The 17,091-nt window shown below is 35.4% G+C and overlaps 1 protein-coding gene across 3 annotated transcripts in view; it reads left to right on the forward strand.

Moving 5' to 3' along the window:
• Nucleotides 1-17,091, forward strand: part of LUZP2 (leucine zipper protein 2) — a 196,873-nt gene that overhangs the window by 158,627 nt on the left and 21,155 nt on the right. For all 3 annotated transcript variants that reach the window (XM_069018815.1, XM_069018817.1, XM_069018816.1), the window contains exon 9: nucleotides 2,227-2,391. In XM_069018815.1, the coding sequence (XP_068874916.1) occupies nucleotides 2,227-2,391 (165 nt within the window). The remainder of the gene's footprint in view (nucleotides 1-2,226; nucleotides 2,392-17,091) is intronic.

Below are 17,091 nucleotides of genomic sequence, written 5' to 3' on the forward strand. Positions count from 1 at the left end.
TCTTAGAAGGTGTCATAAACCATCAAAGATGCCCAAAGTGTCCCCATACTCATTTCTGGGGCCTTCCATCAGAGCACTGTGCATTATCCACAATGTTGGAACAGACAGTGTAAAACTCAGGTACCCTGGGCATTCCCACATAAGCCTAAACATATATTAACCCATTGAACTCTATGTTTTGTGGGCTTTCCCCCATCTCCGAGGAAACAAGTCTGTGAACATCACTTTAACCAATGGACATCTAAATTTTATCAAGTCTCATCACTGGATCCATGGGTGATGATATCTTTCTAATTTTATCCTTCCTCTCTCTTCCTTCCATTTCCTTCCTTCCTTCCTTCCATTTCCTTCCTTCCTTCCTTCCATTTCCTTCCTTCCTTCCTTCCTTCCTTCCTTCCTTCCTTCCTTCCTTCCTTCCTTCCTTCCTTCCTTCCTTCCTTCTTCCTTCCTTCCTTCCTTCCTTCCTTCCTTCCTTCCTTCCTTCCTTCCTTCCTTCCTTCCTTCTTCCTTTCCTTTTTCTTTTTCTTTTTCTTTGTTTTTTTTTCTTTTTTGTCTTTTTTTTCTTTCTCTTTCTCTTTCTCTTTCTCTTTCTCTTTCTCTTTCTCTTTCTCTTTCTCTTTCTCTTTCTCTCTTTCTTTCTTTCTTTCATTCTTTCTTTCTTTCCCTTAGACATTTTCTCAAGTCTTGTGTAAGTTACTTGTGTGACTGTTTTTATATTGCTATGTTACTGTTGGTAATAACCAAAACAGTTAAATACTTGCTTTCCATTGCAAGCAAATTGTTCTAAAATAAAACATATATATATATAATATATATATTAATATTAAAAACACAAATAATTCAGTATTTTTTCACTCTAATCTGCCCCAAGGGATCTATTAACAAGAACCTGAGTTACCCTTGCCTTAAGGGGCAGGTTTCTTTAATTTTGCATATTGTGTGCTGCATTAATAGTTTTTTATGGTTGTCTTTTATGCTACTATTGAAATACACTCTACTAACTGGCTTTGTTTTTTTAAGAAACACTCAGCTTTTTCCAGTTATGAGATACATTCCCTGCTTTCAGTTCAGGGGAAGTTTATCTGATGTAAAACGGAATATTTGTCATGTTCTCAAAAATATTTGCTAAGAAAAAACCCTAAAACATGCTGTATGCCATTTCTTAGGATTAATATGACTGTGAAATACTTTTATATTTTATATGTAATATTTCACATACTTACTATGTAATTACTGTGTAATGTTATATACACATTTTCCATCATATATATATGCTTTCCACCATCTTTTGCCATGGTATACCTTGATTTATGTACCTTTAAAAAAATCTTTGCTGATGGAAATGTGCTGATGCATTCTGTATTTGCAGGTGCATTTTTAATAAAAAGAATAAAAGCTAGGGGTTTTTTTAATGCCAAATACTGCTAACTCCCCTTGAAATGAGTGTAAGAAGTTACCTCAATAGCTAGCATTTGATATTTGTCTTGCTTTGATGAAACAAAGATTTAAAATATTATTTCCTTGCTGCTGTAGTTATCTCATTGTTCTTGCTCTCTCAGCTTATTTCAATTACAGACTTCTATTTCCATTAATATATCTGTCTGTATTTCTGGGAGTAAAATGCAAATGTTCTAACATGAGTTTCAAGCATCTCACCACTTAAAAGTCTTATTTTGGCTTAATGGACAGTAGTGGGTCTGGACAAATATATCCTTAACTGTTAAAAAGACCTATGGTTCCTTTACTATACACTACAGAAGTATAATATGCTCATGAGGGAAGCCGTCTTTGTTGGATTAAAATCAATCTATAACATGGAAAAATACCAGTTATTTGAAATGTTATAAACAAAACTCCATGCAAAGTCTGTGTCTTGCAATACTTATGACTTCTCTGTAGATATTATACATAAAAAGCTGAACACTGTATGATATTTTGTAAATTATATTTTTCTTTTCAGAAAAAATTATATATAAGTATGGATAAAACTGCATGAAGGGATGGGAAAGGAGTGCAGTGACTTCCTAGGCAGTTTGGTGTGTAATGCACAGTAACCTAATCATATAGGTTACATATCATACTGGTTGAGACAGACTTCATTCCTTCCATCAGTAAGAAAAAGCAGCAGTTACTCATAAGTGTTTGGTTTAATACAGCTAGAGAATGTAAGCAGTTGTGTTCATCATACCACATTTTAGAGAAGTGATGGTTTCTTATTTTCCCCAGGAGTCACAGCTGAAAGCTTTGAAGGAAACTGTGCAGCTTTGCCTGTCTTCCGTTCTGCGCAGTCAGCCTCCCACTATGAATCTAATCCCTTCAAAACCAGCTGAGAAGCTGACTTCCTCAAATACAAAGGACTCCAAAGTTCCATTTCAAGTGACAAGCACCAAGGTATGATTTTTCTCTTGGGTACGGTTTTTCTTAACATCTTTGGAAGTTTATACTATGAGAGCATCAAACCAGAACTAGAGAGGATTTCAAATTCATTAGAAGATTAGGATGAATTTTGAGGATAATTCTAAGACTGTTTCTGATGTCAACAAATTGGTTTTTTTGTTGGGAAGCAGCTACTTTTTTGCTGAGTAACAAAATTCTTTCTATCACTTGGTAAATGGATTGTGTCTGCACAACAAATCTACAGTGAAGATGGATTTGCATTTAAAATAAATGAAGGTAGTAATTCATAGGATCATTTACCTGTCTGGCACCGATAGTGAGTTTGTGGTGATACAGCACTAAATAATAATATGGGGCTTGCTTATCATGGTTTCTTTCAGTGAAAAAAAAAATTATGTAAAAATCATAAAATAATCTGGGATACCCAAATCAAAATTGTCAATATGGATCAATGGACTTTGCAATAGGCTATAGGGAATAATCCAATATTGCAAGATGAGAAGGCCAGTTTCAGAGAAAGCATGAGGAAAAACAAGATGAAAAGTGTTTCGAGTCAATAAATTCAAACATTATAATACAGTCAAGATTTACAGTGGTTAACAACTGTCCTAGTAATTTTCATCTCCAGTGTTGCATTTTGCTCCTGAATTCAATAGTTAGATCTAGAAGAAATCTGTCATTTCAGTGAAAAGGAAGTTTTACAGAAGAATGACTGAAGGACACTTCAATGTCCTCCTTAAATTCCAAAACTGAAATAAAAATATGAATTGCTAACTCATAGCCAATCTGTAATTTGTATATGGCAGCTGTTGGTATTCACTGTTAGTGCACAGGCTGAAGCCAAAAATTAGTAATCTTTCTATATGTAATTAAAATTAAAATACAATTTCAGAAAGCAGAATATAATTATAGAACTGGATATCACACCACATTGCTACTCTTAAAATTATGATTGTTGGTTCGTTATTAACTGTTTTACAGGAAGAAACCATCATTCCCAAAAATTATTACCTCTGGAAAAAAAGCACTGTATTAATTAGTAGCAGCACATGGCTATGATAGTGTTCATTTAGATTAAGACCACTGGACCTATATTCTACAGGACAGCAGACTCTTCTTCTGTAGATCATGCAAACTGAGTAGCACTCTGGGATTTCAGAAGCATATTGTTCCTAATTAATGTGGCTGTCGAATTGTTTATCTTGCTCTTGTTGTCCTTTTCTTTAGGTTGGAAGTGTTCATGCCTCTGTCATGAGAGCAGAGAAGTACTGAAGGATAAGGGCCAGCTAGCCATTATGTCTGTGTTTAAGATTGGTCTATGATCAGAGCCTTTGGAGAATTTGATGTCTCCTTGATTTTACAGATAGGGACATGAGAATACAGCATAGAAATTAGAATTAGATTTTTGATATTTGGCATTTGAGTGAAGTACAGAGTACTCTGCCTTCTTTTTTTTTCAACGATCATAATAGATTTTGTGTTTAATGTACTTGGTAAAATGTGTCAGTACTTCTGTACTACAGCCTTTTGAGAAAACAGCCTTTAGTCCTCTGTACCCAGAAGTGCTTGAATAAGTTAAACTGCCTCTTTAATAGGCAGTTCTCACATTTCTCTGCACTCGGCATATGCCATGAAAATGTCTGAAAGAATAATGGTCTGCAAACCTCTTCTTCCACACGCTGACACCTCATTATTAAAAATCTGTGTATTATCTGTGATTATAAAATGAATGAAATCGTTTTATCTGTGAATTGTTTCAACTGTGAATCGAGTTGTTAAAGAATCATAATCAGTCACCCTCTGCACTTGAGCTTTTTTTTATGATGACACTTTCTTGTATATTTTCTCCTTGGCTTTTTTTCCCTTTGACAAACACCAAGTAACTCTTAACTACAGACGTGTAGCTCTCTTTTTCCTTATTATTAGATTTGCATAAATATTTTGATACAGCAGGCTAGTATTTTGGGGGAATATAAGTGTATGTGATTGATTGTGTTATCATACGTAAACGTGGGAACTGAAGATGAGCAGCACTTAAACATCTTGTCATGTCTGATAAGCAGCACTTTCACCTTCCAGCAACAAACGATCATTTGTCTGGTAAATATCTTATTTTTAAGATATTCTCATCCAGCCTAAAATTTGCATTCTAAAATGTCAAACTTACCTTAAATCCATGGAAGGATAAATCATACAGTGTAGGATAGCTGTACCACTTGGGGACAATTATTCCTGGGATTGGGGTGCTTCCTCATAAAAAAAAAAAGTACCAAATAAGTAGGTATATTGTATATTTGTGGTCATTATTGGTAACTGTAACACCTGAGAGCTTGTTAGAGATATTTAGCACAAGAACCTGGTGTCAAAAGGATAACTAGGAAAGCAAGTTGCCAAACTTCTTGAAAATAAATTACATGGTCATTTTGTTTTTTCTAGAGAATGTGATGTTGAATCACTCCAAATGGAGCCTAGAGACACTTCAGAGACAGAGTCAGAGAAGAGGGCATTTGCTTTATTCACCGCACCAGATGCGTGGGGGATCGCTCCTCCTAACACACGCTCCACAGAGCACAGTATATGGTTACAGTCATGAAAATTCATCACATTCCTTGGGATAGGAGTTGTTATACAAATTACTTCTCGGAAGTCATTAATATCATTAGCATACATGCTGTGCAGGCGCTGTGTACCCTGGTGGTTGCACTGAGGAAGGCTCTGTGTCTTCCTCAGGGGTCTTTCTGGTGAAGGCTACTGGTCTTCCTCACAATGCATTTTTCACCTTTCTGGAGCATGCGCAATCCTTGGTTGGCTGATGCAGCAGTTTCTGTGCCGGTTTCAACAGGTTCTGTTCCTCTTATCTTGACAAGGTGCATTCTGTTTCTCTTATCTTGACAAGGCTGAGGCGCATCCTGCTTCTCAGGCTTGTGATTAACATTTGCTAACTCTTATTAGTTAATTCATGCTTACATGAGTTAACTATTGATCAACCCCTCTCAATATGAAAAATAATAAAATGTGTGCAAAGCAGTGCATTATAAGTGCCTGAATCAATGCAAAATAAAGTTGTTGTTCTGGAGTGTTCATTAATCTGGAAAATTGTGTAGTAATGGAAAATTACTGCATTTAAATCATAGAAAAAGTTATCTTAAAGTGATCAAAGGCAGTGTAAGTCTGAGGTCTGGTTTTTTGACATATCCTAAATAAGTTAATATTTGCAATGTACAAGAATGTAAAATACAGAATTTACCATGTAAATTGGCACTAATATTTCAATTCAAAGCCATTTTGTCTGTCATGTACCAGTCATAGCACAACACTGGTGGCAAAAGTATTGACAAATGAGTTTAGGGCTCTGTGCATACAAGTTCAATGACACAACTAAAATCAAGCATAACCAGAAGGCGGATTGTTAATCCTGAACCATGCGGTTTTTAGCTTTCTGTATTACTGACAATTGCTTTTATTATATAGTTTCTTTTGCATTGTAATGTCACAACAATAAGTATTCTATGTTCTGCCAGTGGAAAATGCTTCCAAACAAGTTGAAAGTTGGATCTATCTTTTGTTGTAGTACTTTTCTTGCCTCATTCCCATTACAGAGGTGATGATGAAAGAGAAAAATGAGGACAAAAGAGGACTGAAACATTGCTTTCCTTTTTATTCTCCAGATGAATGCCTAAGGACCTGGATACTTAGAAAGTGTCATTTATAAATGGAAATCATAATATTGACTAGGCTGCCAACCATGGGAAGTGTGGGTTGGTGTAATCAGAGAATCAGAGAATCAGAGCACTGTTACTGAAGACCTAGTGAAGCATTTTCTGCACTTACTGTGTCTTGGCATGACAAAAAAATTCTATGAATTTATACAGAGCTAGTAGAAAAACTGCATTCTTACTCCATTTCTATTAATTCTTCTTTCTGAAAAAGGATAACAATATACCTTATAAAAACCCAAAAATTTTAATAATATCTTCGGCTGTGCTGTGTAAAGATACCTGTGCTCCAAATGCAAGAAAATGAGCTTTAGTAGCAGTGGGAAGTTAATGGCAAACCAAAATCAAAAGTGAAACAGAAGAAAATTCTATTTCCAGTACCAAGGCTGAATACAAAAATCACGGGGAATATGGTGATATCAGAATAGTAGGGGCTAGCTGCTTCTGTAGTGTTTTTTCCCTAATGCAAAAACATTGTTCTGTGTATTCCCCAAATTAACTCCTTCTTTATACATTCCCGGCATGTTTTGTGTTTTGTGAACTGCACTAAGAGTGGAAATACACATGAATATCAAACTGTAAACAATGGCACCCATTCCCATATTGTATATGGCATAGGTTGAAAGACAACCTATGAATGCCACATCAGTGTCCTTGTCTCAATGGAGAAAATACAGGCTGAATGGAATGAGAACTATCCTTCTATAGAAATGCATAGTACAGACTGAAAGGGCAACTACCACTCCATTGTGAAAAGATTTAAAGATCTTACAGGAAAATGAATCACTTTTGTGATTAAAAAATTCTGCAAGGAGTAATTTCCTTTGCCTCACATATATTGTGAATAGTGGACTCCAGCATACATTACTGAGTACAAAAATTCAGGAAAGTTAAAGTACTGTGGGCCATCGTCCCTTTCTTTGGAAATAAGTACTTCTTTCATTTCTCATCAAAGTAAGCTTCGGGAACTTTATATCTTTGTTTAGACTAAAATAGTGTTCTTGTAGGAGCAAAGAGAAGAGCTTGTGAGACTTTTCAAAGAAAGTACAAGTCTGGAAAGTTCATCAAGACCAAGACTCTGAAGAGCATTTTGAAATGGCCATGTCAGAGATTAAGAAGTTGAGTTTAATGGTTTGGTTCAGAAATAATGTATTTAGGTAAAATTTAATCTCACAGTTATTCTGAGTGCATAAATATTGAACATCTACTACAAACACAGAGCAAGGCTGCTAAAAAATAAGATGATCACATTGTCATGATTCTTAGCTCCTTCACTAATTTAATTGGAGAGGAGGTTGAAGTTGGTTTTGTACAAAGGGTATATGATTTAACTAGGAAGACAGAATATTCCTAGGCTCTAGTCCTTATTAATTTAATATACAAAAGTAGAAATTATTGATAGAAACATTTATATAAAATAATAATAATGCAATAGTTAATTGTACTAAATCAGTCATACAATGATCATATCACTCAATACTTCAGGCTATTTAATTATAAAATTAACTAAAATTTGAAAAAATAAATACAGTTCTATGTGTACATTTCTTCAAAATAAACAAGTACATTTTGAAGGAATGAAGAAATGTCTGGAATGTGTCGTTTGGACTCAATCCTTAAATGAACAGGATTTTCATAGATCCTAGAAAACTAACCGAATAGTGTGATTCAGGAAAAATTAACCAGCTGAAAGAGCCAAGATACAATTTATCAGAATATTCCATAATGAAGGCTCTGACCACTTGTCCTGGGTTGCAGTGTATTCTATTACCATCCTCATGAGCTGTGGAAATCAGGTGGGGCAGTGTTTCCTTGCCTCCTCCCCCCAGACTATCTTGCTGTTAATGGCCCATCAATGCCATGCCTCATGACTCAGAGATAACTCCCTCCGGACTATCTTCTGTTAATGAGCCTAATCAACACTTGGCCTCCTGACTCATTACCCCATTGTGAGATGCTCCACCCAGAGGGAGGAACCAAGCATCCCATTGTGGATATAATCTGAGACTGAACACCAGAGACAACCCTTTTCCACTGGATTTCCAGAGGACAGGAGCTACACAGCCACTACTGGACCTTCTGAGGAAGTGCAGACCCTTTTTCTACAGGATCACAGAGGACTGCAACCATCATTCTACCAGATTGCTACCACCACCCTGCCTAACAGGGACTCAGGTTGTATCTTGACTCTGTCAGTTTGAACCAGTGTTTTCTTTTAGTCTTTCTTTTTTCCCTTTTCTTTAATTTTCCCCATTAAATTGTTATTCTGACTTGGTGCCTCCCACTGGTTTGTTTTCAAACTAACACACCACTGGACCAAAGCAATTGCAAATTCCTTGCTCAAGAACTTATGAAAAATTACTACTACTGTACTGGTCAACAGCCGACTGAACATGAGCCAGCAGTGTGCCCAGGTGGCCAAGAAGGCCAATGGCACCTGGCCTGTATCAGGAAGTGTGGCCAGCAGGAGCAGGGAAGTCATTCTTCCCCTGTAATCAGCCCTGGTGAGGCCACACTTTGAGTGCTGTGTCCAGTTCTGCATCCTCCAGTTTAGAAAGGATATTGAGATGCTCGAATGAGTCCAGAGGAGGATAACAAGGCTGGTGAAGGTCTGGAACACAAGCCCTATGAGGAATGGCTGAGGGAGCTGGGATTGTTTAGCCTGGAGGAAAGGAGGCTCAGGGGAGACCTTATCACTCTCTGCAGCTCCCTGAAACGAGGTTGTAGCCAGGTGGGAGTTGGTCTCTTCTTCCAGGCAACCACTGACAGAACCAGAGGACACAGTCTTAAGCTGCACCAGGGAAAGTTTAGGCTAGACATTAGGAAAAAAATTCTTCACTGAAAGAGGGATTTGGCACTGGAATTGTCTGCCCAGGGAGGTGATGGAGTGACTGTCCCTGGAGGTGTTTAAAAAAAGACTGGATGTGGCACTCAGTGCCATGGTTTAGTTGATGAGGTGGTGTTAGGTCATAGGTTGGACTTGATGATCTCAAAGGTCTTCTCCAACCTAGTTAATTCTGTGATTCTTTGATTCTGTAATTAGGGTTATTATTTGGAAATAGTTTTATGCTCACAATTGGGGGTAAAAATAATGTGTGACCTCATAACTTTATCAGAAGGAAAACTTAAAGGGCACAAAATATTATATATGAGTTTTTTATATTAGATATATTAAAAACAAATAGATATGGTGTTTGGGTGTTGGGAAATAGAATTATTGGGATCAGTAAAAGAACTGTGCAAGCAATAGGCCTGGAAGTTTTAGGCTTGTGTGTGAGAAAACTTTCCATGGGAAAATCCCTGTGTGAAAGATAACAAGAAGGCCTGAGAAAACAGAGAGGGAGTGAAAAACTTGCAGCTGTGCTATCCGGGAGTGAACGAGGGAGATGGGCACAGAATTCTTTTGATCATAACAAGACTATGGAAACTTGCCAATGTAAGTCCAATTATGTAGAAATAGAAATGTGTTTTGATAAGCTTTAAGCCACTTAGGAGTTAACAAGCTGGTATACTATATAAGTGCCTTTGGACTGCTAATAAACAGAGTTCGCTTATCAACCATATTGGTTTTGGACTGTGTTTCTCTCTCCCCCCACTGGGATCCGGGCTCCTCGTCCTGTGGAGCTTCTAACATTTGGGGACATGGTTTAGCGGTGGACCTGGCAGTACTAGATAATGGTTGGACTTGACGATCTTAGAGGTCTTTTCCAGCCTCACTTATCCTGTTTCCATCTATGGTCAGCTATAAGCAAACAGCAGGAGCATTGAGGGCAGTGTATAGATTTGTGCTCCATTAAAGCCTTAAGAGTCACCTTCTGGTACGTCAGAACTTTTCGACTTTTGTTGCCTCCAACTTTGCTTCTGCCACAGTTGATATCACCAAGACCTGCAGTTTCAGTGACTTGTAGATCATTGTGTTCAACTAGGGGATTAGAAAACTGTAATTAAAAAGAGAAGAGGGCAACTACTAAATGTAGACTCAGACACATTTTGTACTATGCAGTAATGACATGCAGTCATATAACCCTTTCCTAATGCATAAACATTAGAAGAATAAAATGGCATTGAAAAATTACACTATCCATTGTTTTAGGATTTCATTTCAAACACTAAGGAATACATGTCTTCTAAGATACTTACCATAGAAATCTCAGGTGAGTGTCTGTAAGGCTAACGGATTAAGAATTTTGTTTTTAAATAGATAGAAGGTAATTTAATTGCAAAAGCAAGACTAGCATGACTTATTTATTCATGTAAGTCTCTCCTATTCTGCTTTTCATAGCTGCCTATGAATAGAGTTTTGTTCTCATTATGATCATGTAGATGGCAGCTATAATCCTGTATTAATATTAATGGTGGTTCACAAGGTTATGGCAACTCTTGCTCATATCTTTTGCTTCCAGAATTTACATTAGATTGAGTATGGGTTTGCTGTTGACTCATAAAAATTCCACAGAACTTTTTCTACAGCCCTTTTTCTTCTGTTCCTAATTTTTAATAAAATGTTATTACATGCTGGAAAAATGTTTAGCACCAGAGATCATTAAATTGGAAGCTAAAGCTCTTTGGTTTTATTATTATTACTTACTCTATAGAAGTCTTCATTATTAGTACATTATATTGTTAATAAATTAGCTTTAGAGGGGGTTTTCTTCAACTGAATTCAATCAAGAGAAATTGGGAAAAAAGCACCTGGTATGTCTTATTTAGTCTGTAACTCCCCTAAAACAATATCCTTTTCCTTCAAGTTTTAGTGATACAATCTAATTTATCTTCATTTCATTAACTATTTGGCCTCACTCCTCTTTGTTGCAGAGTATAAGTAGCTGGAGTGGCCCATTACCCCAGGGTTCAACTCTGAAATTAGCAATGTGCTAATGGGTTAAAGAGGTAACTGTTAACTCTTTATTGCTGCACTTTTGTGGCTGTTAACTGCAGATCAGTTTTCCTGTAAACGAAAATCACTCCATAGCCTCCCTCCAAATATCCTTTTTTAATTAACATCTTTACCTGTCAGATGTTTCAATAAAGTCTCCCATAATCTAGTACATAATATGTCTCAAAATACTGTGGATTATTGCTTGACAGTGGTTAAAAAGGTGTATGTATATATAAAATTTAAATTTCTTAAGGAATGTTTTAAATAACATCAAGATCCAGTTTGTTAGGTATGGTGAATGGTCTCACATGGACCCATGGATTAGTATGGACAGCATACTATTCCCTAATTTTGCTTCAGTCTAAAGCCAGGACCCCAAACAAGAGCAGCCTCAAGCTTGCTGTGATGCTCAACAGATTTCTGGACAAGCTTACTTGTCTTTATCAGAAACAGAGAAAGAGAAGACCCCTTAATTACTCTTCAGATGTTATTATTTTAGCGATATCTTTCCTCACCTACTCACATCAAATGTTTTTTTTTATGTTTCTCTCTCTTTTTTGCCTGGTGACAGCAGAGATGATTGGTAAAATGTATGTTATTTCTAATTTTAGTTGAAGTTGCATTTAGCAGAAAAATAGTAATACATTTTTCATCTTTTGACTTTCCTAGCTGCTGTGTTTTTTACATGTTTGATTAAAAAATATAGGCATGTGAGCAATGACAATAAAAGTGAATTTATGTGTCTTTGCAGTTAGGCATTAGTAACCCCATTTAATTTTTTTTTAACATTAGCAATTTTTTCTATGGATGTTCTGTGTAAAAGAAGACAGAAATTGTGCAGAGGAGCTAACAGATCATTTTAAGTGGTTTACAATATATAGTTTAATTTTTAAAGTACTCACAAGGGAATTTTGCTACCCAAGGATATATTGAAGATTTATTTGAAAATTATTTATGCATGTATCCTTTAGAAAATATGTATTATTAATCTTACGAAGTTTGACTTAATATGTATATAGGAAGCCAAGTGGGAAACATTAGAGAAAGTTAAAATCCTTTTATGTTACAACAGTTAAGATCCTTTTCTTTGATTTGAGCAAAGATTTGGTTTGGGAAATATTCACAAAGAAAATATTCATTAGGCATTTTGGTCATTATTAGGAATTTCTAGTAACTTGATTAAAAGCATTGCATTTAATCATAAAGCATAAGAATTGCAGAATAAACTAGTGATTAAATCCAAGCAATTTAAGTTCAGTTTAGCCTTGAGCAATTAAAAAAACTACTAACTGCTTTACACGTGAAGTCTCGTCATCTTCCAAAATGGTTAATCTTCCCCCTTTTCTATGTTTATTATTTTATGCTAAAATAATAATAGATAAAATGGAAAATTAAAAATAGTAAATTAAATGTTATTTTCTTGTCAAATTGAAAGTCATTTAGTCTGAAGGAATGTGCTCTCATATAATGGAAAAACAGACACTGAATTACAAGAAAAAACTTTTAGCATCAAGAATATTTTGGTTCAAATCCTTAAAAGTTATTTGGATGGTGCTCAAATTGAGTGTTGGAAGCAATGGATTCATATAATTAATTACTATTAAATATTTAATTATTACATATTTGAGGTAATTTATAGATTATTTATTAAGTCCTTTTTTCTCATATTTTTTGAAAGACAATAGTCCTTATCTCTGTTGGTGAAGCTGTTATCCTTTTATTATATTGTGAGGTAATTTTTTATAAGAGCAACTGTTTAAGAAGGGACTTAAATAAACAGGCAAGTAGAGGGGTTTTTTTTAAAAAAAACTTCCTTTCCTTATAAGAAAGCCTCTTTTAAGGCAGAATTGGGGAAGAAAAGTCAAAGCCTCTAAAGGAAAAGCACTTCTCCAAGTGACCCCATTTGTGGAATTCAGATCATGATTCAGAAGGGTTCCAGCTTCACCAGGCTGGTTTTTCTAGGGTCTGTACCTCCTCCAGGGTAGAGCATCTTTGTCTTCCTGAAAATACAGATGTTCATGTCCGTGACTGTAACTTGAGTAGCTGTTTCGTTCATTTGGGAAGACTGTAATTGCTTATAAAGTGTATTCTGATGGTGTGTATTATTGCTGCTCTGAGTGTAAGTAATGTTATACCGTGTTCATTATCCACTATATGTGATGGCTGTTAAAAATCAAGAGTGCTATTGAAGGAATGTGTTTATTTGGTGGTTTCAGTTTCTTAAGTATTACAACATCAACCTCCCACACACAACTGAGGATGCTAAGTATCTTAATAGTTATAGAAAAGAAATTTGCTTTCCCTACAGTGAAGGATGAAGGGTGCCTCTTTTAAAACTTCACAAGTGGTGGAAAAAGGAAGCAGAAGGTGTATTTATACATGTAGTTTATATATACATATATTTGCAATCATCACTGAGCTTTGCATCTACAAAATACTAGGTATTTCAACTTGCCCACTCTATAAGAAAAAATGACGTAAAAATGTAGCTATTATTAAGGGAATGTGAAAATACAACTTTAGATATAATCTAATATAGGTAATTGACTTGTAAAAACTTATTAACAAGTTTTTTTCTCTAATAATATTTATTACATGCATGAGTATTCAACAAAACCATATGTTTTCAAACCTAATTAATTCTATTTCCTTTTTGTTTTAGCTACAGATAAGTTTACAACATTTAGAGTTACTGCTAAGCAAAGGGTTATTAGAAGAAATCTGAAGTGAAATGATCCACTAAAAAATGAGCCACTAAAAAAAAGTTTTGCTTTCTACCCCCAGTCTCTGATACCATGTTGGAATAATATTTTGGCATCACTGAAAGTTGCTTTATGCTGTGAATTTATTATATCATCATACGCATTAAGGACAGAAGAAACCCCTGGGGACATCTTGTCTCACCTGGCATAATATTTGCCACAAAGATTTTCTATACAAATTTTGATGTATACTTTGAAAGTTTTATTGTCCCAGTTTACCACTTGTACAAAAGCTCCTAGATAATGCTTTCATCCATGTCGTCAGTAGCAGAAATTCAGCATATATGTAAACATGTAACTCAGACCTTCTTTCCTATTTTTCATATTGAGATCCAGTGTAACTGAAGTCCAGATTTTGCCTGTTCTTACATGGACATTCATTAGGGAAAAAACAAATGAAAAATGACTAGGGACCTTTAAGCATATTTTGGTTTTTAGATATTAAAGATCTGAACAGATAAAATTTTACAGGACAATAGATTTCCTTACAGAATAATTTAGCATCTGACCTTGTGTCATCATTGCTGCTACTGCTAATGCCACTTGACTTTGCTGTCCACCCCATTACTATTTATTACTTAAATATGTAAGTCAATCTCTTTCCAAACACATGGAATGATGCAGTTTTTATTTTTAACAGCCTGCATGGAAATGTCTTTCCCTGTCAAGCCAATATATCACTACTGAATTCAGTGCAGCCCTGGCAAATTACACTCTGGCATGTAATCCAGGCAACAGCTTAGCTGCTCTAAAGCCAACTCTTGCCACAGCAACATGCCACTCAATATTTCTGATTATCACTGCTTTATGCAGCCTTTGCTGCCTTTTTTTAGTTTTCCAGTAGTTCCAGTTCATTAGAAAAGCTCTCAGCAGGAATATAGATACACATTGCCCAAAGAAGTTGTGGATACCCCTGGAAGTGTTCAAGACCAGCTTGGATGGGGCTTTGAGCAACCTGGTCTAGTAGAAGGTGTCCTTATGGAAGTGGGACACTTCCACCAATAATAGTGGAAGGTGGCAGGGTGATTGAACTAGATGACAAAGATTCTTTCCTTTCCAATCCAAATCATTCAGTGATTCTCTATCAGCAGACCTGTGATATATGGCCAGAAGCAGATGATGAACTGTGCTTTTAAGTATAACTAATAGCTCACCTGCAATAAAGGAATGAATTTCTATTATATAGGATCTACAACTTCTACACCCGTCCCTAAACATCTGTGAAGTACTTAAAAGATTTTTGCCTAATACCTTCAGTTTCTTTACTCCATTTTACAGTGAAATTACATTTAGTGCATGATGTGTTAATTTAAGTATTTGAACTTTTTATGTATCACCTCTCCTATATTGTAGCTTCTGATGTGAAGTCTACAAGTGTTTAAAGTATACATTCTGTTTGTTCTTGAAAATATAAGGTTTCTACTTCAACTCCTTGGCACAAATTTTGCCATGAAGGAATGTCTGTAATTGAAATATCAGTCACTAGGTCAAACTAAAAGTATTCTGGCTTCAAATAGGATGCTTGTTCTGCAGTTTTTAATTGCAAGGTCTTATTCCTGGTCTAAATGAAAGGTGGTTTTTATTATTATTCATTTTTTCACAGATCTATTACTAATCAAGTGCAATTAGAATGAAAAATACCAATGGTTTTTAAGTTTATTACTACCTTTATTTATCTGTAGTGATTTCTGTATTATTTTCTTTCTGATAGACTAGTCTGGCTTTCAATAACCACTGAAATTTCACAATCTGTTTAGTTCTGCTTGTATATAACAACTTCTCTGTGCCTGTGCAGCAAACAGCAACGATTCTCACACAGCATGAAGAAAATCTCTTCCTCTAGCAACTACAAACTTGTCATGAATTTTTGGACACAGCTTCTCTAGGATGAAAAATTAATAAGGGAAAATTATTCAGTCATTTTGCTAAGACCAATACTGTGAAACTGTTTTAATCAATGAATGTTAGATTAGAGATGCCTCCTCCCTGGGTCAGAATTCCATTAGTTGCTTATGGAATCCAACACAGAAGAGCAACAAAATGTATTTGCAAATACACATTGCATATGTATATATATAGATCGATACATAGATATATATATAGATATAGATATAGATATAGATATATACACATATATAGATATATCTGAGGGAACCAACTGCCTTCCTCTCCATTTCTAGTTGTGAATGTAATACCATAGTTTGGACTGTCATAATAGCAATAGCTGTCATTCCAAATCATGTGACATTTGGGAAAAAAAACTGTGATTTCGTGGTTCCATGCTTTATCTTCCTTCATGTTTCTATCATGCTATGGCAGAACACCCCCTAGAGAATGACAAAGGTAGACAGAAAAGTTCAATGTCTAACTCCCACTGCAGATCAAGTGAAAGAAAAAAGTGAAAAATCATCACAAATGCATGATTTTAAGATTAAACTAGCCTCTGTAGAGTTGCATAAAATTGTTTCTGTGTGAATTTAGAGCCAAAAATAGCAGAAGCACATCACCTATTTTTTTTTAAAGTTATTGACTTACATAAAATTCTGTTGAAAGCCAGTAGAAGTGATACATAAATATCAAGAGCAATTTAACTTGGCCAAGGTGACCCTTCATCTTCAGGCAATAATACTGTGCCTAGATGTTTGCAGTATATTTAGTGTACTATATCACACATGCCAATCTGAGACCTTCAACTACAGCAAGCAAGTAAGCCTAAATCTCTGTCAGGAAGTCATAACAACTCCAGCCTGTGTCCACATACATCATTTAGAGGTTAAAATGTATATATTATTTACTGAAGAAGGTTGGTTTCTTTTTTTCTCTCAACAGCCTTTTCCCCAAAATGCTAGGAGGTTTAGAGAAATGTATAATACTAATGGGATAGGTATCATAGCCTATGATACAAACATAATACAAATGAAAGTCCAGGTTCACCCTGTTGCTGTACCGTTTGTATTGTACAAATGATGTGCAACCTGTGCTTTGCAGTTCTATATTTTTTCATTTTTTGACTTTTATTACAGTCTATTTCAAAAGTTTTTTTATTCCTATGCAGAATGTAAACCACAGTTTACTTGCCATCTTGATTTTTATTTGTTCCCTTTTTTTTTTTTTTTTTTTTTAAATGTGTGAAGTCTCAGGAAGCCAAAAATGTACTCATTCACTTTTCATGTCCAGGGCCTGAAAGAAGACTTGTATGTGTTTGGAGATGGAATTATTTCTGTATTTTGCCATAACCCTCTTAATTTTACTGGACTGCTATTTCACTAATTGTCTCTGAGTAAAGTAAGCCCTGTAAAATGCAGCATGGGCAACTGAACAAAAAAAAAGCTCTATT

This window comes from Aphelocoma coerulescens, chromosome 5, assembly GCF_041296385.1.
Source record: "Aphelocoma coerulescens isolate FSJ_1873_10779 chromosome 5, UR_Acoe_1.0, whole genome shotgun sequence".
Taxonomy (NCBI): Eukaryota; Metazoa; Chordata; class Aves; order Passeriformes; family Corvidae; genus Aphelocoma; species Aphelocoma coerulescens.